The sequence below is a fragment of the Leptidea sinapis genome, chromosome 42 (genome assembly GCF_905404315.1).
Source record: "Leptidea sinapis chromosome 42, ilLepSina1.1, whole genome shotgun sequence".
In the NCBI taxonomy this organism is placed as follows: Eukaryota; Metazoa; Arthropoda; class Insecta; order Lepidoptera; family Pieridae; genus Leptidea; species Leptidea sinapis.
Genome location: NC_066306.1, coordinates 8,845,333 through 8,871,268, shown reverse-complemented (window position 1 = coordinate 8,871,268; position 25,936 = coordinate 8,845,333). Strand labels below are relative to the sequence as shown.

At 46.4% G+C, this 25,936-nt stretch overlaps 1 protein-coding gene across 1 annotated transcript in view; it reads right to left on the bottom strand.

Annotated features, from left to right (window-relative positions):
* The window catches only part of LOC126976883 (tyrosine-protein kinase hopscotch), a 54,650-nt gene that overhangs the window by 7,442 nt on the left and 21,272 nt on the right, over window positions 1-25,936 (bottom strand). Inside the window, exons 9-19 of the mRNA XM_050825519.1 lie at window positions 25,395-25,529; window positions 24,133-24,260; window positions 22,670-22,806; window positions 19,610-19,807; window positions 18,836-18,986; window positions 17,718-17,856; window positions 8,040-8,114; window positions 6,733-6,848; window positions 5,345-5,575; window positions 1,801-1,953; window positions 662-835 (exon numbers count right to left, since the gene is read on the bottom strand). Of these exons, the coding sequence (XP_050681476.1) occupies window positions 662-835; window positions 1,801-1,953; window positions 5,345-5,575; window positions 6,733-6,848; window positions 8,040-8,114; window positions 17,718-17,856; window positions 18,836-18,986; window positions 19,610-19,807; window positions 22,670-22,806; window positions 24,133-24,260; window positions 25,395-25,529 (1,637 nt within the window). The remainder of the gene's footprint in view (window positions 1-661; window positions 836-1,800; window positions 1,954-5,344; window positions 5,576-6,732; window positions 6,849-8,039; window positions 8,115-17,717; window positions 17,857-18,835; window positions 18,987-19,609; window positions 19,808-22,669; window positions 22,807-24,132; window positions 24,261-25,394; window positions 25,530-25,936) is intronic.

Genomic DNA, 25,936 nt, shown 5'->3' with positions numbered 1-25,936 from the left:
TTATTTTGCATTAAAAAGAGTATTATTCAAAAATCCAAAAATTCTGAGCGGCTGCAATAGCGCTCGTCACCTTAAAACATATGTTAAGTCTCATTTGCCACAGTAATTTCACTAGCTACGGCGCCCTTCAGTCCGAAACACAGTAATTCTTACACATTACTGCTTCACGGCTGATATAGGCGCCGTTGTGGTACGCATAATCTAGCCGGCACCCGTGCAAACTGGCGAAATCTCTCAGCTTTCATCCATAATTTCAACGACTCACGAATTTTCGATCTGGTCACGTGTTCTTACGCGAGATTAACACTTTATAACCATCCCAAGAAAAGTGCTCAACGCCGCTAAAGAATTTTTAACTTCAAAAATAAATAAATAAACATTAACGACCTTACTAAAAAATTGGTATAAAGTTCTACCTGAGAATAAACCAACAATCTGCAAAATGTTTACAAATAGACATTTTGAGTACGATTGGTTTATTCGGACGTATAACGTTTCCCACGTTTATTTGCAATACTGCTTGACATGCCGTTAGTGATGCAGTTATCATTTTTCATATTGTTGATATATTCTCAGGTATAAGTTTACATCAGGTTTATTTGTAAGGCCGTGTGTGTACAATTATATAAGTTAAATGTATGTTTAATACAATGCAGGTTACCGTCGCGATATCTTTGCAGTACTTGAGCAGGTGCGATATCCTGAGCTTGTCGCCCTGGAACTTGAGGTAGTAGTTGAGGGAGCCCTCCTCCAGGTACTCCATCACAATGAGCACGTCGGAGCCGTGGTCCCAGGAGTAGCCCAGGATCTCCACAATATTTATATGTTGCAATGACTGAAATTATATTGTCTCGGTTTTTATTAAAGTTTCATAAGTTATGAGTAAACTTTTAATTTTTATTGACAAATATCTAGACATCTACTCAATGTAAATCACGACGGATTTTTTTTATAATTCAAAGTCATGTCCAATAAAATAATACAGTTGTATGATGGCAGTCCGGTGGTGTCGCTGGTGTCGCTGGCCTGTGCCACTGTTACTGTTTCCTGTGATTTGCACATTCTGCTGCACCGTGTTCCGAAAGCATAATAGTAAAATGACGGAATACTCCCTCCCTGCCCTGATGTGTAATTCAATATTTGTAGGTTTAAAAATCAAAACAATTTATTAAAAGTAGGTATTTCAAAGAGGTACACTTGTTCACGTCAAATAATTACAACATTTACATTTGTTTTATTTTAGAATATTCTTTTTTACAATATTATGTATTTGTGTCACACGACTCACTTGTTCTATTTAGAAGTTAAGAATTAAAGAAAGAAGATTCAATATTAAATAATATTATACAAATAAAATTTTATGAACGATGCGGGATTCGAACCCACGACCTCTCGCGTTCTGTGAGAGTGCTCTTCCAATGGATCTAACCGTTCGAGTGACGTATAGTCATAAAATCTTGTATGCTTTGTTCAACTCTCAGTTTGTGACTATTATCTATATTTTGTAGATTCGAATTTGAAATCTCTAATTAGACAATTTGATGTTTAAGACACAAATAGTGAACCTTCTTAGTTTAGATATCACTGAAGTACATATCAGCACTAATGTTACATAATATTTAATTGACCTAAATGAGATAATTATGAATTTACACCTATAGTATTTTTGCTTTCTTTTGTATAAAATTTGCAATTTTCCAAATAATACAGTATTTGTACATTATAATAAATATTGAATGTATAAAATATAAAGATTCATTATTATTATTTTTCAGTATTCAAAACATGTACGTGCTATACCTTCATGATCTCGAGCTCGTTCTTAAAGTCCTCAAAGAGGCTGCCGTTCCTCTCGGACTCCTGGCGCGTCAACTTCTTCACGGCCACTTCCTTCCTCTGAGACTCTTGGTTGTCGCGCTCCATCCATCCTTTGAACACGTGCCCATAGTTCCCCTGCAGGTACAATACATAACATTGTTAACAGGATCCCACCGTCTGGCGTTCCTCCACAGTGCGGTGTTCAAGAAACTTTCTTCCACTTACGACCGTGCTGTGGAATGAGCTTCCTTGTGCGGTGTTGCCAGGACGATACACTATTGGTAGGTAATAGGTACCTTCAAAATAAGTGCGTACACTTTTCTAAACGGCCGGCAAGGCTCCTATAATTCCTCTGATGTTGCAAGAGAATTTGGGCGGCGGTGATCACTTAACATTAGATGACCCGTTCGCTCGTTTGTCCTCATAGATCAAATATAGATTAAAAAGAAAGGCAATGAGTTTCTTGCCACTTCTTCTCATTAAAGCTCAACTCTTCCGAATTGTTGGTAAAACCTTTGACATTCATGTGCGATCTCACTGATTAAATTATCTTTCCTATATATATATATATATATATATATATATATATATATATATATATATATATATATATATACGCAATGCAAACAATTCAGTGAGATGCTCCACTGAGGTGAGCGGGCGTGGAATACTGAATGCTCATTGGTCAGGTAATAATCACAACAATCGCTTCTGTCTACTTCAATAACATATGGTCTGTGTTGTGGCTCTACGGCAATACGATTTTGTTCAAATACATTCTTAGTTCCTTAAAAAATACACAGCATTAGTTTTTTAAGAGTTTGTAAGCACTGCAACGTCGTAAGACAGACAGCTTGATATACTCATCTCACCACACTATAAATATACGATTTTTCACTGAATATAAATTATATAATTTAACTGACATGCTTGCTTGACATAAAGGGCGTCATATAAATATTTCAAACATAAAATTATATTCAGTGTTGTAACAATAAGTTGCTCTACATTTTTCTTTTAAACCATATCAGTTTTGTTTGTGCGCTTTGTTTTTTTGAATTTAAATAAATAAGTATTCTGATGACAGTTAATTTACTATTGTCATTTGATTTATTATTTATAAATAAAAAATTGAATAGTCAAACACTATTATATGAATCCATCGCCGGTCATATTCTCTGTAGTACCAGAAGGACACAGACGCGTTGCCGGCCTTTTAGAAAAGTGTACGCCTTTTTTTGAAGGTATACACTAATCTAGCTAATATATTTAGTTAAAAAATCCATTTCTTTCATCGTCCACATGTCTAACAAACATTGACAATATGTCAAGCGCCAGTTATCCTTGGTTACCGTAATTATGTCATGCCGAGAACCAATCACGTAAATCACGTTGTGCGCATGACAAAGTAACCTAATATGACCTAGATTCAACACCAATAACACTCATTATTTTATGCAGTGAAAGTTTAAAAATAAGAAAAAATTATTCCATGCCACACACATAAAATACAATCTAAATACTTACTGTCTTATTCATAATGATTTAGCGGAGATTTAAAACATCGCTAATATACGCTTGTTAAAAAATGGTATTCATAATCGCATATTAGGGCTAAAACGCTCATTATCTCTTCGACCAAGCTCACGTGACTTAAAGTAGCTAGGCCCCTTCTATAAAGCACTCGAACGCAAAAAACATGGCCGACATCTATCAGCTGTTCGTTAAATAATGTGATAAATAGCGTCCCGCTCAAAGTTGTTGGATATCCGTCATAGATTGACAACCGATAGAATTCAAAACTTTAACTTTTGAAGTTTGAAATTATTTTTTACATCGACTTTTGACAACTGACAAACCATTGACATTGAAAAGATGTCTGTTTCCATTGACAATTCCTCATTAAATTAGTTAAAATCATGTTTTTTGTACCAAATGGCAATATTACGTACTGTAGAGACGTATTAGTTATGGGAGATCTATCTAACGAATATGAATAAGGAATTTAAAACACGTTTTAACTAATATAGCTTATACCTTCGAAAAGCGTTTTATTATGAATAAGGCAGTTAATATATATTACTAATCCTAACTGAACTAAATATGCTGTGTGGCAAAAGAAAAGGCCGATGGTCAGCTTGTGCTGTAAACCGTTAACGGTTAACTGTCGGAGTGCCAATTAACAATAAAATTTAAAAAAAGAAAAATCTGGCAGGAATGTCCCAACAAAATCGTGCACACGCTGTATTGATTTTTAGTATTACTGAGAAGTCGAGGCCCATACATAACATCAGCGTAATTAAATTTACTAAGCACTAGTGTTTCACAAAGTCTTAAACGTAATTGAGTGTTGATGTAGTTTCTTATACGGTCGAGAAGTTTCAAGCGGTAAAAACAGTCTGCAATGGTTGTATTAATGTGCTTCTGAAACCGAACATACTCATCAAATATTATGCCTAAGTTTCGTGCTTCCTTCACCCTGTCTAACAAAACGCCATTAATAGTTAATTGAACTGTTTGAAGCTCCATTTGTTTTAGTTTCTTTGGAGTTCCTATAACCATATATATTTTGTTTTATCGGCATTGAGAACCAGTGTGTATTGTTCTGATCACTCAAATATGCGATTGAGATCGCTGTTTATTTTTAATTAAGTATCAGATGTCTCATTCGTCAAATGAATAATGTAATTGTACATTATCGGCGTACAGATGATATTTGCAATATTTAATGTTTTTGATTAAATCCGCAGTGAACAGATTGAATAGTATTGGTCCCCATACAGATCCCTGTGGGATTCCTCTATTAACAGATCTGTATCAAGAGTATATCGTTCCATCACCGTCCCTGGTAATTGCAACAATTTGAGTACGATTACCAAGGTACCTAGTAAACCATTGCACTGTTTTTTGACTAGAACCATAAAATTCAGTTTTGTTAGCAGTAGTGGGATATTTATAGTGTTGAAGGCACGTGAATAATCCAGTAATACCAAGTGTAACCATGCCATGATCTTAAGTACATAATATATTATCTACTACATCCAACAAAGCTATAGCAGTACCCCAGTGCCTTCTAAAACCTGATTGAAGCTCTGGCAGAATTTTCTACTTTCAAGGTAATGTATAAGTTGAATGTGCACAATATTCTCCAGTACTTTAGAAAAATATGGAAAGATACTCAACAGCCTCAGATCCTTGAAAGACGTCGGATTGGAAGATTTTGGTGTCGGGAGAACTAGGGCCTCTTGCCACATTAAAGGGAATTTATTGCTGGTTATGGATGTATTTATGATATCTGTTAGAATAGGTAAAGCTTTTGAAATTGTAAGAATTATCATGTTCAAAGATATTTCGTCAGCCCTTAACACTTGATAAAGTATTGTGACTTAATTGTGTGAATTTTTGGCACTAATAATCTACGGTAGATAGTATGACCAGACTGCTTTTATGTTTTATGGGTTAAGGCATCAGCAACTTGTACATATCCGCTTTCGTACGTGCCCGCTGTAATACAATATTCACTCACGCTGCCAATCTTCTTGGTGATGGTGACCAGGTACGTCCGGCCCTGCGACACGATGGACTCCATCAGGCGCGGCGTACTAGACGCCAGGTCGTGCTCCAATCCCAGTCCCGTGCCCGCCACGCTGCTGCCGCTGCTCCGCCCGCTGCGGCCGCACGACAGAGCCTCACTGCGCAGCGCGTAGCTCAGGCCGTTCATACTCTCCAGCGAGTTGGAACTCTTGTTGTCCGCAAACTTCAACGAGAGAGTAAAAATTATACCTCGTGACTAGTGAGACGCTATCGATAATCAGATATTTAGCTATCACATAACTATATGTCAGCGAGGTGGTGCCAGAAACAATACCCGATAGATGTTTGTTATTTAAATGGCGTCAAATGTTGTTTCTTCAGAAATGGCGTATGAGGACTCTATGTTCGGTTCCGCACGATGTGTCATATCGTTTGACAGTGTGAAAATAAACAAAATATTACATTTGAATTTAGAATTTGTCATTTTTATATGATTGTTCATTGAGGTTTCTCATTTTGGCGCAAATACATAGACAATATTTTGCGATATTAAAATGGAGTGGGGTGATAAAGAGACCGAATCGCTGTGATTGCATTACACAAAGTACGTATGGAACCAAATGCAATTAAAACTCTCCATACGCTTGGTATTAGTGAATTATTTATGTTCCGGGCTATTATAGGTACAATGAAACCTCCTCTGTTTATAACAGAAAAAATCTGGCCCTGCACGTAGTGTTCGTACAAAAAATGCAGAGTAAAAAATTAAAAAATATCCTGTCCGAAAGCAAAAGATATCATCTCGAGATGAAGATAGCACCTAGAACCATGCCATATATTTTAAAAGATGACTTAGGACTTGCAGCCTGAGACTTACTGGTAATTTCTTAATTGATAATTTGAAAAAGGATAGGGTGGTTAACTAGAATCAACTACTGAAGCGGTACGCAAAGGGTGGTCACTGAAAAATTTTGTTTACGGATAAGACATTTTTATAATTGAGGCACATTTTAACAAACAAAATGACCGTTGCTCAAAGCTCTAAGGAAGCGTCCATATTAGACGACAGAGTGGAACGTGGGCACTATCCGACTTTAGTGATGGTTTGATGGGGTATTAGCTATGAAGCACTCTGAGCAGGAAGTACATTCCAGTTTCTATCTCAAGCACCCTTGTCTCCTCCACCAGTGTTGCCGAGTCACTTCTTTGGGAAAATTTTAAGGAATGTAAACAAAATTTCAAATTCAGTGTTTTTAGCCCAGCAGAAATAAATAAAACTTTAAGATCTTTAGAAATAAAAAAAACCGCTGATATATGGGATATATTTGTGTTTCAATGAAGATTAATGACATTACAGCGAGAATCCTTAAAAGTACTCACCGGATTGTCATAGGAATCCGACATGGTCCCGTTCATAGATGGCACACTGCTGTCTTCCGATATCAAAGACTTGTTACTGCCGGCGTCACTGAGCTCACTGGGTATAAACCTGTCGCCTAAAAACGATGTGTGAATATTTTATTAAACTTTATAACACTTAACAATTTAATGAAATTTATCATCAAATTAGTACTTTTTTAGATTAAGAATGCTTACCACTTGTGATGTAATATGCTATGCGTGAACAATACATATATAGCAAGTTTTTGTTATTTTTTGCATATTTTTAGCGACTAGACAATGAGAGAGAACAGAACAAAAGAGTTGACTCATTATTTATATTTATCACACATAATAATAATAATATATATTATGGTAAAACGTTATATGTAAATATATAAAACTAATATTATACAGGAGTGTGAGTTACTATTATAATACTGGTTTGTTACGCTCTCACGATTTAACTATTGAACCGATCACCGAGTACTGTGTACACACACTGTACGAGATGCAGATATAGATACCTCAGTTCCAAACAGTAACAACTTCAAAACTTTGAAACGAAAACATTGTAGACTTAAGTCTAAAGAAATATTGGAAGTGAAACTAAACTGCATTCACTTATCGACATGTTTCTCTGTAGTTATGGTGGGTTGTCGTTTAAGGAATAATTTCTTCTAACTTATCTCAAACTTACTGAATTTCAGACTTGTTACACTTTGGAACTGAGGTATTGATATTATATAACCAGTTAATTTATTGAAGTGAAAACTTTTTTTAGCGCTTAATACAAAGCCGTTTTGAAATATTTAAGTATTCCAAATCGAGTAGACGAGAGTAGACTACGACCCGCATAAGTCGATCTTACCCAACACTAACATTAACCCAACAATAACAACAACAACACCACATTCGCATACGATAAGTTTATAGGTAGGACAGGAACGTTACTAAAAGTTGTTCCTTTCTGTTTTTTATGGACAAGTGTATAATTTGGATATTGTAGAAAATGTAATGCTGCTTAGGTACTGAAGCATACATATAATTATATAAGTTACCTCTTTGTTATTTATAATAATTAGTAAAAACTGTAAAAAGTTTTTGTAATACAGGCGATATCTGTTAAAAAACGTGTTACTAATGTTATTATTTGTATTTCTAGGTTTTAATGTACACTGGAAACATACAACTGTAATAATTATGACAATATGATGAAATATCTTTCAAATCAATGAATCACTAAGTGTTGTTGACGAATGACGTCACAGCGGTAATGTGTATTGAACGCAACTATAAATACTTACTTGAAACAGTATCAGCATGTTCGTAGTGATCCAACGAAATCTTTGGTTCTTCATACTCGTGAATGGGGACGTACTCTGAAGACATATTGAAGTATATTACATTATAATATTTAATAAATCATAAAAATAATAAGCCTTTTTATTGCGAAACTGATACGATACATACAATAATTCTAAAACTAAATTAACATGTTATCTCTAATTTTGGCGTCCTTCTTGGCATAGGCATTCGTCTAATGATTTCCATTGACAGTCTGTTTACTTAATTTCATCCATCTATTCGCCGAGACCCCACGTGACATTGGGTGACACTCGGCTCGACCTTATTGCTCATCTAAACGCCTCATAGACGCCCCCCACCATGTGAACATTTATATGCATTTAGTAAAAACTTTTACTACGTTTATCTACACCCATGATTTAAATTCTCTATTAAAGATTCTAAAACAGTTACCTTATTGCCAACATTAAAACACCCAATGTAATAATAACCATTACATCATCCAAACGAGTGTTGTAATGAAATTCAGTACATTATATCATCCGTTTTCATTACAACACTCGTTTCGATGATATTATGGTTTCGAGGACTGGCTTTTTTAATGTCAGCAGTAAGCTAACTGTTTCAGAATCTTTTATAGAGGATTCATATTATGGGTAGATTAAGTCTCGTATGCAACTGTTGATAATAAGGTATTAAAACATTACCCCCTATCACACAAAAGTTGCATAAATAAGTATAACATTACAAAAAGACTTCAATTTTACAATAAGTGATTTAGAAATCCAATTGAAACATTATTGAAATGATCAAAGTGAGGTGGTCGTGGTCGGTGGTCGGTGGTTGTGGTCGTGGTGGTCACCTCTGTGCAGCGTGTGGTTGACGTCCCTCATGATCTCCTGCGGCCTCAGCGGCTCCTCCTGCCAGCACTGCGTCATGAGCGCCCACACCTCGCGCGGGCAGCGGCCCGGCCGCAGCAGGCGGTCGCCGTTCTCGTAGCTCTGTCACCGAACACACTATCACCTCTGTGCAGCGTGTGGTTGACGTCCCTCATGATCTCCTGCGGCCTCAGCGGCTCCTCCTGCCAGCACTGCGTCATGAGCGCCCACACCTCGCGCGGGCAGCGGCCCGGCCGCAGCAGGCGGTCGCCGTTCTCGTAGCTCTGTCACCGAACACACTATCACCTCTGTGCAGCGTGTGGTTGACGTCCCTCATGATCTCCTGCGGCCTCAGCGGCTCCTCCTGCCAGCACTGCGTCATGAGCGCCCACACCTCGCGCGGGCAGCGGCCCGGCCGCAGCAGGCGGTCGCCGTTCTCGTAGCTCTGTCACCGAACACACTATCACCTCTGTGCAGCGTGTGGTTGACGTCCCTCATGATCTCCTGCGGCCTCAGCGGCTCCTCCTGCCAGCACTGCGTCATGAGCGCCCACACCTCGCGCGGGCAGCGGCCCGGCCGCAGCAGGCGGTCGCCGTTCTCGTAGCTCTGTCACCGAACACACTATCACCTCTGTGCAGCGTGTGGTTGACGTCCCTCATGATCTCCTGCGGCCTCAGCGGCTCCTCCTGCCAGCACTGCGTCATGAGCGCCCACACCTCGCGCGGGCAGCGGCCCGGCCGCAGCAGGCGGTCGCCGTTCTCGTAGCTCTGTCACCGAACACACTATCACCTCTGTGCAGCGTGTGGTTGACGTCCCTCATGATCTCCTGCGGCCTCAGCGGCTCCTCCTGCCAGCACTGCGTCATGAGCGCCCACACCTCGCGCGGGCAGCGGCCCGGCCGCAGCAGGCGGTCGCCGTTCTCGTAGCTCTGTCACCGAACACACTATCACCTCTGTGCAGCGTGTGGTTGACGTCCCTCATGATCTCCTGCGGCCTCAGCGGCTCCTCCTGCCAGCACTGCGTCATGAGCGCCCACACCTCGCGCGGGCAGCGGCCCGGCCGCAGCAGGCGGTCGCCGTTCTCGTAGCTCTGTCACCGAACACACTATCACCTCTGTGCAGCGTGTGGTTGACGTCCCTCATGATCTCCTGCGGCCTCAGCGGCTCCTCCTGCCAGCACTGCGTCATGAGCGCCCACACCTCGCGCGGGCAGCGGCCCGGCCGCAGCAGGCGGTCGCCGTTCTCGTAGCTCTGTCACCGAACACACTATCACCTCTGTGCAGCGTGTGGTTGACGTCCCTCATGATCTCCTGCGGCCTCAGCGGCTCCTCCTGCCAGCACTGCGTCATGAGCGCCCACACCTCGCGCGGGCAGCGGCCCGGCCGCAGCAGGCGGTCGCCGTTCTCGTAGCTCTGTCACCGAACACACTATCACCTCTGTGCAGCGTGTGGTTGACGTCCCTCATGATCTCCTGCGGCCTCAGCGGCTCCTCCTGCCAGCACTGCGTCATGAGCGCCCACACCTCGCGCGGGCAGCGGCCCGGCCGCAGCAGGCGGTCGCCGTTCTCGTAGCTCTGTCACCGAACACACTATCACCTCTGTGCAGCGTGTGGTTGACGTCCCTCATGATCTCCTGCGGCCTCAGCGGCTCCTCCTGCCAGCACTGCGTCATGAGCGCCCACACCTCGCGCGGGCAGCGGCCCGGCCGCAGCAGGCGGTCGCCGTTCTCGTAGCTCTGTCACCGAACACACTATCACCTCTGTGCAGCGTGTGGTTGACGTCCCTCATGATCTCCTGCGGCCTCAGCGGCTCCTCCTGCCAGCACTGCGTCATGAGCGCCCACACCTCGCGCGGGCAGCGGCCCGGCCGCAGCAGGCGGTCGCCGTTCTCGTAGCTCTGTCACCGAACACACTATCACCTCTGTGCAGCGTGTGGTTGACGTCCCTCATGATCTCCTGCGGCCTCAGCGGCTCCTCCTGCCAGCACTGCGTCATGAGCGCCCACACCTCGCGCGGGCAGCGGCCCGGCCGCAGCAGGCGGTCGCCGTTCTCGTAGCTCTGTCACCGAACACACTATCACCTCTGTGCAGCGTGTGGTTGACGTCCCTCATGATCTCCTGCGGCCTCAGCGGCTCCTCCTGCCAGCACTGCGTCATGAGCGCCCACACCTCGCGCGGGCAGCGGCCCGGCCGCAGCAGGCGGTCGCCGTTCTCGTAGCTCTGTCACCGAACACACTATCACCTCTGTGCAGCGTGTGGTTGACGTCCCTCATGATCTCCTGCGGCCTCAGCGGCTCCTCCTGCCAGCACTGCGTCATGAGCGCCCACACCTCGCGCGGGCAGCGGCCCGGCCGCAGCAGGCGGTCGCCGTTCTCGTAGCTCTGTCACCGAACACACTATCACCTCTGTGCAGCGTGTGGTTGACGTCCCTCATGATCTCCTGCGGCCTCAGCGGCTCCTCCTGCCAGCACTGCGTCATGAGCGCCCACACCTCGCAGCAGGCGGTCGCCGTTCTCGTAGCTCTGTCACCGAACACACTATCACCTCTGTGCAGCGTGTGGTTGACGTCCCTCATGATCTCCTGCGGCCTCAGCGGCTCCTCCTGCCAGCACTGCGTCATGAGCGCCCACACCTCGCGCGGGCAGCGGCCCGGCCGCAGCAGGCGGTCGCCGTTCTCGTAGCTCTGTCACCGAACACACTATCACCTCTGTGCAGCGTGTGGTTGACGTCCCTCATGATCTCCTGCGGCCTCAGCGGCTCCTCCTGCCAGCACTGCGTCATGAGCGCCCACACCTCGCGCGGGCAGCGGCCCGGCCGCAGCAGGCGGTCGCCGTTCTCGTAGCTCTGTCACCGAACACACTATCACCTCTGTGCAGCGTGTGGTTGACGTCCCTCATGATCTCCTGCGGCCTCAGCGGCTCCTCCTGCCAGCACTGCGTCATGAGCGCCCGCACCTCGCGCGGGCAGCGGCCCGGCCGCAGCAGGCGGTCGCCGTTCTCGTAGCTCTGTCACCGAACACACTATCACCTCTGTGCAGCGTGTGGTTGACGTCCCTCATGATCTCCTGCGGCCTCAGCGGCTCCTCCTGCCAGCACTGCGTCATGAGCGCCCACACCTCGCGCGGGCAGCGGCCCGGCCGCAGCAGGCGGTCGCCGTTCTCGTAGCTCTGTCACCGAACACACTATCACCTCTGTGCAGCGTGTGGTTGACGTCCCTCATGATCTCCTGCGGCCTCAGCGGCTCCTCCTGCCAGCACTGCGTCATGAGCGCCCACACCTCGCGCGGGCAGCGGCCCGGCCGCAGCAGGCGGTCGCCGTTCTCGTAGCTCTGTCACCGAACACACTATCACCTCTGTGCAGCGTGTGGTTGACGTCCCTCATGATCTCCTGCGGCCTCAGCGGCTCCTCCTGCCAGCACTGCGTCATGAGCGCCCACACCTCGCGCGGGCAGCGGCCCGGCCGCAGCAGGCGGTCGCCGTTCTCGTAGCTCTGTCACCGAACACACTATCACCTCTGTGCAGCGTGTGGTTGACGTCCCTCATGATCTCCTGCGGCCTCAGCGGCTCCTCCTGCCAGCACTGCGTCATGAGCGCCCACACCTCGCGCGGGCAGCGGCCCGGCCGCAGCAGGCGGTCGCCGTTCTCGTAGCTCTGTCACCGAACACACTATCACCTCTGTGCAGCGTGTGGTTGACGTCCCTCATGATCTCCTGCGGCCTCAGCGGCTCCTCCTGCCAGCACTGCGTCATGAGCGCCCACACCTCGCGCGGGCAGCGGCCCGGCCGCAGCAGGCGGTCGCCGTTCTCGTAGCTCTGTCACCGAACACACTATCACCTCTGTGCAGCGTGTGGTTGACGTCCCTCATGATCTCCTGCGGCCTCAGCGGCTCCTCCTGCCAGCACTGCGTCATGAGCGCCCACACCTCGCGCGGGCAGCGGCCCGGCCGCAGCAGGCGGTCGCCGTTCTCGTAGCTCTGTCACCGAACACACTATCACCTCTGTGCAGCGTGTGGTTGACGTCCCTCATGATCTCCTGCGGCCTCAGCGGCTCCTCCTGCCAGCACTGCGTCATGAGCGCCCACACCTCGCGCGGGCAGCGGCCCGGCCGCAGCAGGCGGTCGCCGTTCTCGTAGCTCTGTCACCGAACACACTATCACCTCTGTGCAGCGTGTGGTTGACGTCCCTCATGATCTCCTGCGGCCTCAGCGGCTCCTCCTGCCAGCACTGCGTCATGAGCGCCCACACCTCGCGCGGGCAGCGGCCCGGCCGCAGCAGGCGGTCGCCGTTCTCGTAGCTCTGTCACCGAACACACTATCACCTCTGTGCAGCGTGTGGTTGACGTCCCTCATGATCTCCTGCGGCCTCAGCGGCTCCTCCTGCCAGCACTGCGTCATGAGCGCCCACACCTCGCGCGGGCAGCGGCCCGGCCGCAGCAGGCGGTCGCCGTTCTCGTAGCTCTGTCACCGAACACACTATCACCTCTGTGCAGCGTGTGGTTGACGTCCCTCATGATCTCCTGCGGCCTCAGCGGCTCCTCCTGCCAGCACTGCGTCATGAGCGCCCACACCTCGCGCGGGCAGCGGCCCGGCCGCAGCAGGCGGTCGCCGTTCTCGTAGCTCTGTCACCGAACACACTATCACCTCTGTGCAGCGTGTGGTTGACGTCCCTCATGATCTCCTGCGGCCTCAGCGGCTCCTCCTGCCAGCACTGCGTCATGAGCGCCCACACCTCGCGCGGGCAGCGGCCCGGCCGCAGCAGGCGGTCGCCGTTCTCGTAGCTCTGTCACCGAACACACTATCACCTCTGTGCAGCGTGTGGTTGACGTCCCTCAAGATCTCCTGCGGCCTCAGCGGCTCCTCCTGCCAGCACTGCGTCATGAGCGCCCACACCTCGCGCGGGCAGCGGCCCGGCCGCAGCAGGCGGTCGCCGTTCTCGTAGCTCTGTCACCGAACACACTATCACCTCTGTGCAGCGTGTGGTTGACGTCCCTCATGATCTCCTGCGGCCTCAGCGGCTCCTCCTGCCAGCACTGCGTCATGAGCGCCCACACCTCGCGCGGGCAGCGGCCCGGCCGCAGCAGGCGGTCGCCGTTCTCGTAGCTCTGTCACCGAACACACTATCACCTCTGTGCAGCGTGTGGTTGACGTCCCTCATGATCTCCTGCGGCCTCAGCGGCTCCTCCTGCCAGCACTGCGTCATGAGCGCCCACACCTCGCGCGGGCAGCGGCCCGGCCGCAGCAGGCGGTCGCCGTTCTCGTAGCTCTGTCACCGAACACACTATCACCTCTGTGCAGCGTGTGGTTGACGTCCCTCATGATCTCCTGCGGCCTCAGCGGCTCCTCCTGCCAGCACTGCGTCATGAGCGCCCACACCTCGCGCGGGCAGCGGCCCGGCCGCAGCAGGCGGTCGCCGTTCTCGTAGCTCTGTCACCGAACACACTATCACCTCTGTGCAGCGTGTGGTTGACGTCCCTCATGATCTCCTGCGGCCTCAGCGGCTCCTCCTGCCAGCACTGCGTCATGAGCGCCCACACCTCGCAGCAGGCGGTCGCCGTTCTCGTAGCTCTGTCACCGAACACACTATCACCTCTGTGCAGCGTGTGGTTGACGTCCCTCATGATCTCCTGCGGCCTCAGCGGCTCCTCCTGCCAGCACTGCGTCATGAGCGCCCACACCTCGCGCGGGCAGCGGCCCGGCCGCAGCAGGCGGTCGCCGTTCTCGTAGCTCTGTCACCGAACACACTATCACCTCTGTGCAGCGTGTGGTTGACGTCCCTCATGATCTCCTGCGGCCTCAGCGGCTCCTCCTGCCAGCACTGCGTCATGAGCGCCCACACCTCGCGCGGGCAGCGGCCCGGCCGCAGCAGGCGGTCGCCGTTCTCGTAGCTCTGTCACCGAACACACTATCACCTCTGTGCAGCGTGTGGTTGACGTCCCTCATGATCTCCTGCGGCCTCAGCGGCTCCTCCTGCCAGCACTGCGTCATGAGCGCCCGCACCTCGCGCGGGCAGCGGCCCGGCCGCAGCAGGCGGTCGCCGTTCTCGTAGCTCTGTCACCGAACACACTATCACCTCTGTGCAGCGTGTGGTTGACGTCCCTCATGATCTCCTGCGGCCTCAGCGGCTCCTCCTGCCAGCACTGCGTCATGAGCGCCCACACCTCGCGCGGGCAGCGGCCCGGCCGCAGCAGGCGGTCGCCGTTCTCGTAGCTCTGTCACCGAACACACTATCACCTCTGTGCAGCGTGTGGTTGACGTCCCTCATGATCTCCTGCGGCCTCAGCGGCTCCTCCTGCCAGCACTGCGTCATGAGCGCCCACACCTCGCGCGGGCAGCGGCCCGGCCGCAGCAGGCGGTCGCCGTTCTCGTAGCTCTGTCACCGAACACACTATCACCTCTGTGCAGCGTGTGGTTGACGTCCCTCATGATCTCCTGCGGCCTCAGCGGCTCCTCCTGCCAGCACTGCGTCATGAGCGCCCACACCTCGCGCGGGCAGCGGCCCGGCCGCAGCAGGCGGTCGCCGTTCTCGTAGCTCTGTCACCGAACACACTATCACCTCTGTGCAGCGTGTGGTTGACGTCCCTCATGATCTCCTGCGGCCTCAGCGGCTCCTCCTGCCAGCACTGCGTCATGAGCGCCCACACCTCGCGCGGGCAGCGGCCCGGCCGCAGCAGGCGGTCGCCGTTCTCGTAGCTCTGTCACCGAACACACTATCACCTCTGTGCAGCGTGTGGTTGACGTCCCTCATGATCTCCTGCGGCCTCAGCGGCTCCTCCTGCCAGCACTGCGTCATGAGCGCCCACACCTCGCGCGGGCAGCGGCCCGGCCGCAGCAGGCGGTCGCCGTTCTCGTAGCTCTGTCACCGAACACACTATCACCTCTGTGCAGCGTGTGGTTGACGTCCCTCATGATCTCCTGCGGCCTCAGCGGCTCCTCCTGCCAGCACTGCGTCATGAGCGCCCACACCTCGCGCGGGCAGCGGCCCGGCCGCAGCAGGCGGTCGCCGTTCTCGTAGCTCTGTCACCGAACACACTATCACCTCTGTGCAGCGTGTGGTTGACGTCCCTCATGATCTCCTGCGGCCTCAGCGGCTCCTCCTGCCAGCACTGCGTCATGAGCGCCCACACCTCGCGCGGGCAGCGGCCCGGCCGCAGCAGGCGGTCGCCGTTCTCGTAGCTCTGTCACCGAACACACTATCACCTCTGTGCAGCGTGTGGTTGACGTCCCTCATGATCTCCTGCGGCCTCAGCGGCTCCTCCTGCCAGCACTGCGTCATGAGCGCCCACACCTCGCGCGGGCAGCGGCCCGGCCGCAGCAGGCGGTCGCCGTTCTCGTAGCTCTGTCACCGAACACACTATCACCTCTGTGCAGCGTGTGGTTGACGTCCCTCATGATCTCCTGCGGCCTCAGCGGCTCCTCCTGCCAGCACTGCGTCATGAGCGCCCACACCTCGCGCGGGCAGCGGCCCGGCCGCAGCAGGCGGTCGCCGTTCTCGTAGCTCTGTCACCGAACACACTATCACCTCTGTGCAGCGTGTGGTTGACGTCCCTCATGATCTCCTGCGGCCTCAGCGGCTCCTCCTGCCAGCACTGCGTCATGAGCGCCCACACCTCGCGCGGGCAGCGGCCCGGCCGCAGCAGGCGGTCGCCGTTCTCGTAGCTCTGTCACCGAACACACTATCACCTCTGTGCAGCGTGTGGTTGACGTCCCTCATGATCTCCTGCGGCCTCAGCGGCTCCTCCTGCCAGCACTGCGTCATGAGCGCCCACACCTCGCGCGGGCAGCGGCCCGGCCGCAGCAGGCGGTCGCCGTTCTCGTAGCTCTGTCACCGAACACACTATCACCTCTGTGCAGCGTGTGGTTGACGTCCCTCATGATCTCCTGCGGCCTCAGCGGCTCCTCCTGCCAGCACTGCGTCATGAGCGCCCACACCTCGCGCGGGCAGCGGCCCGGCCGCAGCAGGCGGTCGCCGTTCTCGTAGCTCTGTCACCGAACACACTATCACCTCTGTGCAGCGTGTGGTTGACGTCCCTCATGATCTCCTGCGGCCTCAGCGGCTCCTCCTGCCAGCACTGCGTCATGAGCGCCCACACCTCGCGCGGGCAGCGGCCCGGCCGCAGCAGGCGGTCGCCGTTCTCGTAGCTCTGTCACCGAACACACTATCACCTCTGTGCAGCGTGTGGTTGACGTCCCTCATGATCTCCTGCGGCCTCAGCGGCTCCTCCTGCCAGCACTGCGTCATGAGCGCCCACACCTCGCGCGGGCAGCGGCCCGGCCGCAGCAGGCGGTCGCCGTTCTCGTAGCTCTGTCACCGAACACACTATCACCTCTGTGCAGCGTGTGGTTGACGTCCCTCATGATCTCCTGCGGCCTCAGCGGCTCCTCCTGCCAGCACTGCGTCATGAGCGCCCACACCTCGCGCGGGCAGCGGCCCGGCCGCAGCAGGCGGTCGCCGTTCTCGTAGCTCTGTCACCGAACACACTATCACCTCTGTGCAGCGTGTGGTTGACGTCCCTCATGATCTCCTGCGGCCTCAGCGGCTCCTCCTGCCAGCACTGCGTCATGAGCGCCCACACCTCGCGCGGGCAGCGGCCCGGCCGCAGCAGGCGGTCGCCGTTCTCGTAGCTCTGTCACCGAACACACTATCACCTCTGTGCAGCGTGTGGTTGACGTCCCTCATGATCTCCTGCGGCCTCAGCGGCTCCTCCTGCCAGCACTGCGTCATGAGCGCCCACACCTCGCGCGGGCAGCGGCCCGGCCGCAGCAGGCGGTCGCCGTTCTCGTAGCTCTGTCACCGAACACACTATCACCTCTGTGCAGCGTGTGGTTGACGTCCCTCATGATCTCCTGCGGCCTCCGCGGCTCCTCCTGCCAGCACTGCGTCATGAGCGCCCACACCTCGCGCGGGCAGCGGCCCGGCCGCAGCAGGCGGTCGCCGTTCTCGTAGCTCTGTCACCGAACACACTATCACCTCTGTGCAGCGTGTGGTTGACGTCCCTCATGATCTCCTGCGGCCTCAGCGGCTCCTCCTGCCAGCACTGCGTCATGAGCGCCCACACCTCGCGCGGGCAGCGGCCCGGCCGCAGCAGGCGGTCGCCGTTCTCGTAGCTCTGTCACCGAACACACTATCACCTCGGGCCACGTAGCGCATACTCAAACTACATGGGGGTTATTGAGGTCCCTCATGGTACACCGTATATATCTAAATCTATCATTTGTGTACAGCATACATTGAATTGACATTTCAAAACAGTATTGGACGGTCATTTATATATTATTTATTTTATGATAATATAAAGGCTCTTTTACCCTAGGTATGAAACTTTGTGAGGTACTTTTTGATTTGTTATTTTCTCTGTTCTCTGTGTATATTTTTGTTAGGATAAAAAATAGGCTAATATTATAAATTTATATACCATAATTAATGTCGTTAAAATTACGTTGTTTAGTACGTGTAAATCGTTATCAAGATCAATGGGTCATTAGTCATTGGGACAGTGCGGTTAAACATATTATTTTTAACTTATCTATACTAATATTATATAGCTGCAGTGTTTGTTTGTTTGTTTGAACGCGCTAATCTCTGGTACTACTGGTCTGATTTGAATGATTCTTTCAGTGTTAGGTAGTCCATTTATCGAGGAAGGCTATAAGGCTATGTTTTGTTTTTAGGGATCCGTAATAAAATTGTTATTTTGTAACACAAGGTGTAAAATCGATAACCTATTTTTGCGTGCGCTGCAAAAACTATTGACAATAGAACAAAATTATGTACAATATATATATAGGCAATATTTTATTACTTATAAAACTATCGCGTGAATTTTACTTTATATGGCAAAACAACGTTTGCCGGGTCGGCTAGTGAGTAAATAAAATCGCTTAAAAATAACAAATTGTTTGGGCTCATTTGTTTATTATAACTTACCCTAGCAGTAAGGACCGGATTGGTGTCAGTAGGAGACTGGCCATAAGAAAACACCTCCCACAGTGTAGTTGCAAATGCCCAAATGTCAGCCGTCACAGATCTCTTCGCTAGATTCATGTCCATGAAAAATTCCACCGGAATCCAGTGAACACTGAAATTATTATTTAAATATATAACAGTTATAGATACCGACCGCCGTAATATAATATCTACCTACCTACTTGATATACTCGTACCTAGCCGTAATATTTTCTTGGATTAACGCGAGTGTTACACGTTTAAATAAAACACTTAAAGGCGTTAAACGCGTGCAATTAATTGTAACTGTGTTTTTAAATTGCATTTTTACGGAAGTTTCATTTTTTATTATTATTTTATTTAATCTGGCGTTTCGTGACTTTTGCAGAACACGTTTTCAGGGGCCCTCTTGTATTGAAAAAAGTTACAATTACATGAGTTTTAATCCAATAAAAAGTATTTTATATGCGGAGCCGTTTTATAAGTAGAATAAATTTTTACTACACTGTAAGAGAACATTGGAGAATAATCCTTACAATCAATGATTAAACGATAAAATGAATATTAAGTGCGTTACCTTTATATAGGTTGTATATTATATGATATGATAGTGCCTGCTACGGCGTGTAATAAATTGTTTACGGAATAATATTAGTGCTCTCATAGGAAGAGTCGTTCAAACCAGGATGTCGAATATATGTATATGAAGGGCGTCGGACATAGTGAGATCACTCGAGCTACTGCGACTCAACTCACTCTTGCGGCGTGTAGCGGCGCAGCGTGGGCCCCGACAACTTGACCAGGATCCTGTCGGCCTGGTGCGCCGCCAGCAGCAGCCTCCGGCAGCGGATGTCTCCGTGCACCACGCCGGCCTCCGACAGGTCCCACAGCGCGCGGGCCAGCGACGCGGCCACCTTCTTCAGGTGGATTGGCTTGATGCGATCTTCATTATCTCTGCGTGGTGGGTGGTGGGTGGTGGGTGGTGGGAATCAAAACAATTTGAACAATTTTAAAGTCAATGGTTTTTAATTTTATTTTTAAATAATTCGGATCTCAAAGAATTACCGTTAATTTTTCTCTGTATCGAATTTTGTGGTCTATTGACAACTCTAGAATTTTTTAAAGAGGGTTCCGTAGCCAAATGGGAAAAAACGGAACACTTATAGATTCGTCACGTCTGTCTGTCTGTCTGTCCGTATGTCACAGCCACTTTTTTCCAAAACTATAAGAACCATACTGTTAAAACTTGTTAAGTAGATTTATTCTGTGAACCGCATTACCATTTCCACACATTAATAGAAAAAAAAAATGGGAGTTCCTCATATTTAGAACTGAAACTCAAAAAATTGATTTCATGAAACCCCTGTATCTATGGATAGGTTTATAAAAATGATATTGAGATTTCTACTATATTTTTTTCCAAACTGAATAGTTTGCGCGATAGGCACTTCCAAAGTGGTAAAATGAGTGTGTCCTCCCCCAACTGTAACCCACCGTGTGTGTACATTCTTATGTCGGAATTTTACCATTGAATATTTCGATCACGATATCATAAAATTTAAAATCTAAATTAAATATACAAAAGTATAAGAAAATAGTAGGTGATGTTATACTCAATGTAAAAAAATATTAACTCTAAATAATAAAATCATTGTTGTTGTGTCATGAGGCCCTACCATCAACCTTTAATAAGCGATGCGAATCCAATGCAGTTCGGTTTAGGTACCTAAACTAAATCACTAAAATTCGTACCATGAAGTGCCTTTCACTAAATGGCGTTTGGATCGCTTATGAAGAAGAACGAAATAAAATTGCGTTTCGAAACCTAAAATGGTATGATTTCAGCGGTTTTTTTGCGTAGAAAATACTAAAAATACATTTTAAAATTGCGCAATTGCGTCAAATTATAAACCATTAAGCCCTTTTTTATACTTATTAAATAATAGTAATATAAATAAATATAGTTCTTTGAATTACAAATTAAATGTATGCTTAGATGTTTTCGTAAAAATAACGAGTTATAAACGCACCTCCATTGATGTTTCATTTGACCTACAGTTTGACCTACAGGAGTACATTTTTTTTAATTCGTTCTTGCGAACAGGATATAGCCCAGGCCCTTACTGTCTCGTCTTTAGTATTTTCATTTTTGGTATTTATTTTCAGTATTTTGTTTTACAAAAAAGTCGAATAAAGTATTCTCATCTCATCTTTCATCAATAAATTTTTTTTCTGTATGTTTTCACTATTTTTTAATAGTTATTTATGCAACTGTTGTGTAATAAGGGGTATTAAAACACAAATGTGATAATAGTATCACATGAGTGTTTGAAAACAACAGTCCTAGTAGTAACCTAATATCATTCATTACCGATTATATACAAATAAACTAAGTATTAATGAAACAATTATTTATTATAGTAGTTATTTACATTTTGTACAGTGCAATAATTAAAATTCACTCGAATATAATGTTCTTTTGCAGCGTTTAAAATGAATCGCTCGTTTTTTGTAAACAAAACAAAAAAATTATCGAAGAAAAATGGCGGAGATTCGAATAACCTACTTTTTTTTTAAGGCGCGCGACGTTCTGGCAGTGTGGAACGCGCGTAAACGGAAATGTTCTTTTTTTGAAATTCATACAGATACCGCGCATTGAGCGATAAGAATGTGGCTGTCTGTTGAAACTCTTTGCGCATGAAGGGATCGAAAAAAAACATAGGAGTGTTGTTATGAAATTCAGTACAACATTACAACACTCGTTTGGATGATGTAATGGATATTAGACCATGGGGTGTTTTAATGTTGGCAATAAGCTAACTGTTTCAGAATCTTTAATAGAGGACTTTAAGCATGGGTGTAGATAAAAGTTATTAACAACACGATTCACTTACGTCTAAGGAAGTAGCAACTTTTTTCGAGTCGCTCGTTTTGACACATAAGCTATACAGTTTAGCTTGCAAAATTACCTCATGGTACGAATGAATGAAAGAACTAAATCAGTTTGCGATTCAAGTGATACCATTTTTGACATTCAATTGACATCATTGCGATTTAATCAGTTGATTTGACGTCAACTTACTTTAGATAGCTCTAATCACGTCGTGGTACGAAATAGTCAAGCAGTTTATTTTAGGTTGTCAATTGAATGTCAATAAGAGTTCATGGTAGGCCCGTTGTTGTTAACTATACTCTTATAACTGTTTAAATTTTCGTTTTGTTTATTGTAATTCTTCAAATGATCACGAGACTAAAATGTCTCGTGCCAGATTTTGGCGAGACAACACGTCCTGAGGATGCCTCGTGTAGGCGAAACATGTGTCGATTTGTTTAAAGACAAATATTGGCGGAATTAACACTAAAGAAAACTCAAATCATTTGAATTATTATGGATTTCAGCAAAATAACGCCTATTTCAATATTTTTTTTTATTGTAATTTTGTAGTTTTACAAACCAAAAGTTTAAAATATCTTTGTTGTGTTTTGTTTAACATTATTGACCATTGTAAACATTATTAAGTATTTAATTTATGGAACTATTTCGTATTCTAGTTTATGTATATTTGTAACCATACTATTGTAAAAGACTGTTTCGTTGCTTAATAAATAAATAAATAAAATAAAAGTTATTCATTTTTCTAATGAGTCATCTATCATCACATGTGCTGATGAGCGTCCCATCACAATCTGCCACCGAAAGACATCCTATTAGAGAGTGAGTCTGACGAAAGCCCTGAGAACGTGATTTTGGTAGAGTAAAACTGCAGCTGAAGAAAAGTTAGCACAATTCCTACGTGTTATCACTTGACGTGGTACCTGAGGTAGTGGTCGAAGGGGCCGTGCGGCAGGTACTCCAGCACCAGCGCCGTGGGTGAGCTCAGCGTCACGCCATACAGCCGCACGATGGCGCCCGACGACACGCAGGCCCATCGGCTGGCCAGCTCGATGAACTCCTGGAGCACACTGGCCTGTGACTACTGGCACAACGTTCTTGGTGGGAGGAGATAGACATTAAAATGATCACTAACAGGCAGCCCTAGCACCTCCTACGGGGAAACGTCGCATATATACCAATAACCCTGTATACGTCCTGGGCCGGGCCATGGGACGTACCCAGTGTTTCAGGTTCCACATTAACCCTGCTATGACTACGAGTTCTCAGGGCGACTCCACTTACCTGTTACAGTTAACTGTTCGATCGGCGTCTCGTGGGAGTGTCCCCACAGATGTTTATTCAATTAGACCAAAAATAACACTTATAAATGTCGAAAGTCACCCAGCATTTACAAAATAATTATGAAAAATAAGAATTATTGAGTATAGTAGATAGAAGCATCAATATAAACACTATATATAAAATAATGGTATTCTGGGAGCATTATATACCGACATATTGGGTTTGAGCAGGTTATCAACTGTAAAGTAGATCCTGTAATCGAAGCCACTACCTGAGAGTTGAACAAAAACATATAAAGATTTATTAACTTTACGTCACTCGAACGGTTGGCTCAGTGGAAGAGCGCTCACTCGGAACGCGATAAGTCGCGTTCGAGCCCCGCAATGTTTTAAAATTTAATCTGTGTAATTAATCCCAGAAGTGAGGGTTATCACTTTAAAAAATAAATTGTTTATCTTCTATAACTATAACATCATTTATGGTCAAGCGCTTGGCTGAACATAGCAATAAAGTTAAATTCAAATATATTTTCTTCAAATTTAATTCGTTGAACTGTCTATAACATTTTTATCACTACCGTCGATTCGGAAAACAAGTTAAGATGAAAGGAATTGGCAAGAAACACTTAAAACTATTATAATCGAATTCCACCACCGGACATTACGTCAAAATAATAAATTTCACCCGCAACATGTTGACGTAGACGTGTTTTGCAAGATATTTCTTGCCTCGCACACCCACTTTGAGTAATCAATTACCGGCTGCTGTTTTCTCGCACCAATACGACTTATGGACCTTCAATAACAGAGTATACTCCCACCTTAAAGGCGGCCACGCATCTCTTGACCCCTATTGTTACACGTCCATGGGCGATCGCATCACCATTCCGCAAGCCGTGAGCCCCTTGCCCGTTACCCCCTCTTATATCAAAAACAAAACTATTTTAAATGATTCTTAACTGATTCTTATATATCATGGTAGTAAGTACATGATTCAATTCATCGAAATTAGATTTAAAAAATAAAATGGTCGCTTAAAAGCTAGGTCTCGCGAGTGTGACGTCACAATTCACTAACAAAAATCCATCTGTCCCTAACGTTACCTTCAAGTAGTCATTGGCCTTGTCTCTCTGCAATGTTTTGAACGCAACCAGTATTTTCTTTGTCTCGTCTAACTTCCATAACGCTTTATATGTAGCTGTTATATTTTCGGAGCCCACTTTTTCTGAACCTACACATATATAATAATATATTAATTTGTTATTAAGTGTATAAAAATAGGGTTACGATATCTGAGTACAATGTATATCACGACCACACACTTTGTTACTATACTATGAGTATAAGAGAAATAAATTCGATGATAATTCTCGAATGTTCTTGAACTGACTTGTATAAAATCATACCGTGTTATAAAGTTAAACCAAAAAGTTCAACATGTGTTGTACACTTGTTTTAAAAGTGTTTTATTACAAATCTATGTCTTTCTGTTGTTTAGCGTTAAACAATCTTTAACATAGCTTATATTTCAACACGATCCGAAGCTTGTCCAAGATGTGACTAACGGATAGATTATATTCATATGAATGTTTTATATTTTATATGATGACAGATACTAATACAGCACAATAAGTAATTTAATTTGAATTAATTGAGTAATTTAATAGTAAGTAGAACATTAAGTATAATATATATAAAAGAATATAGCAAGTTAACCAAGACTTTTGACGTATCAGGCCAATCTATACTATAATATTATAAAGCTGCAGTGTTTGTTTGTTTGTTTGTTTGAACGCGTTAATCTCTGGTACTACTGGTCCGATTTGAATGTCAAAATTAGGGATCCGTAATAAAATTGCTATTTTGTAACACAAGGTGTAAAATCTTAAACCTATTTTTGCGTGCGCTGCAAAAACTATTAACAATAGAACAAAATGATGCACAATATATATATATATATATATATAGGCAATATTTTATTACTTATAAAACTATCGCGTGAATTATACTTTATATGGCAAAACAACGTTTGCCAGGTCAGCTAGTGTTTAATATGAAGTGAACTCTTAAAGACTGGATCAGGTAATTCGTGATAAAATTATGTATATAATATTGAATTCTTATAAAATTATAATAATTCAGTCGTCAACATTATAACATTACAAACAATTCAATCAACCAAGTGAAGTGAGCGCGTACGGAGTACTGAACGCTCATTGGACAGTTAATAATCAATCGTTACTGGATACTGTGTATTTACATTAGATCTGTGTTCTTGTTCTAATGTGCTGTCTGGAAACCATTTATTACGCGTCTAAGTATGTAGATGAACTAAGTTAAAGTTAGAAGCAGAATTGTTTCATACCTGTGTACAATAGAATGTCTTTATTGGGCAGACACCTGGGACTCCTGTTGTCCTTCAATATCTCCTGCAGCTCTGCTTGATCTATCCGCACACCTTTCTTTACCGGCTCTCCACACAGTAATAACTGTGACTTATCTATACATATAATACAATATAACATACGATTATTATTTGTTGATTTACTGAAATATAAGAGACAGCCAAGTGGACTGAGTACGTATTTATTAATTATTAACTCTTGTTAGAGAAAAAATTTAAACGATAAAATATTTTGGACAAAAATATCTCAAAGGAACGACTTATCAATGCTGATTTGTTAAAAAAGACATCCGCAATTTTATTTTATTAGTTACAAGTTACACTACATTTTGAAGGTCTGAGATAGTTCGCATGATTACGACCTCTCTCAAGATTAGATTTCGTAACATGGTACATAAATATGTTGTTAGTATTGCTGTCATCTATGGAGAACAGCTCGATCCGTTTTACCGCGTGCAACGCAGACCAGTTATCACGGGGAATGTTCCGAAGAGCTGTTTAAC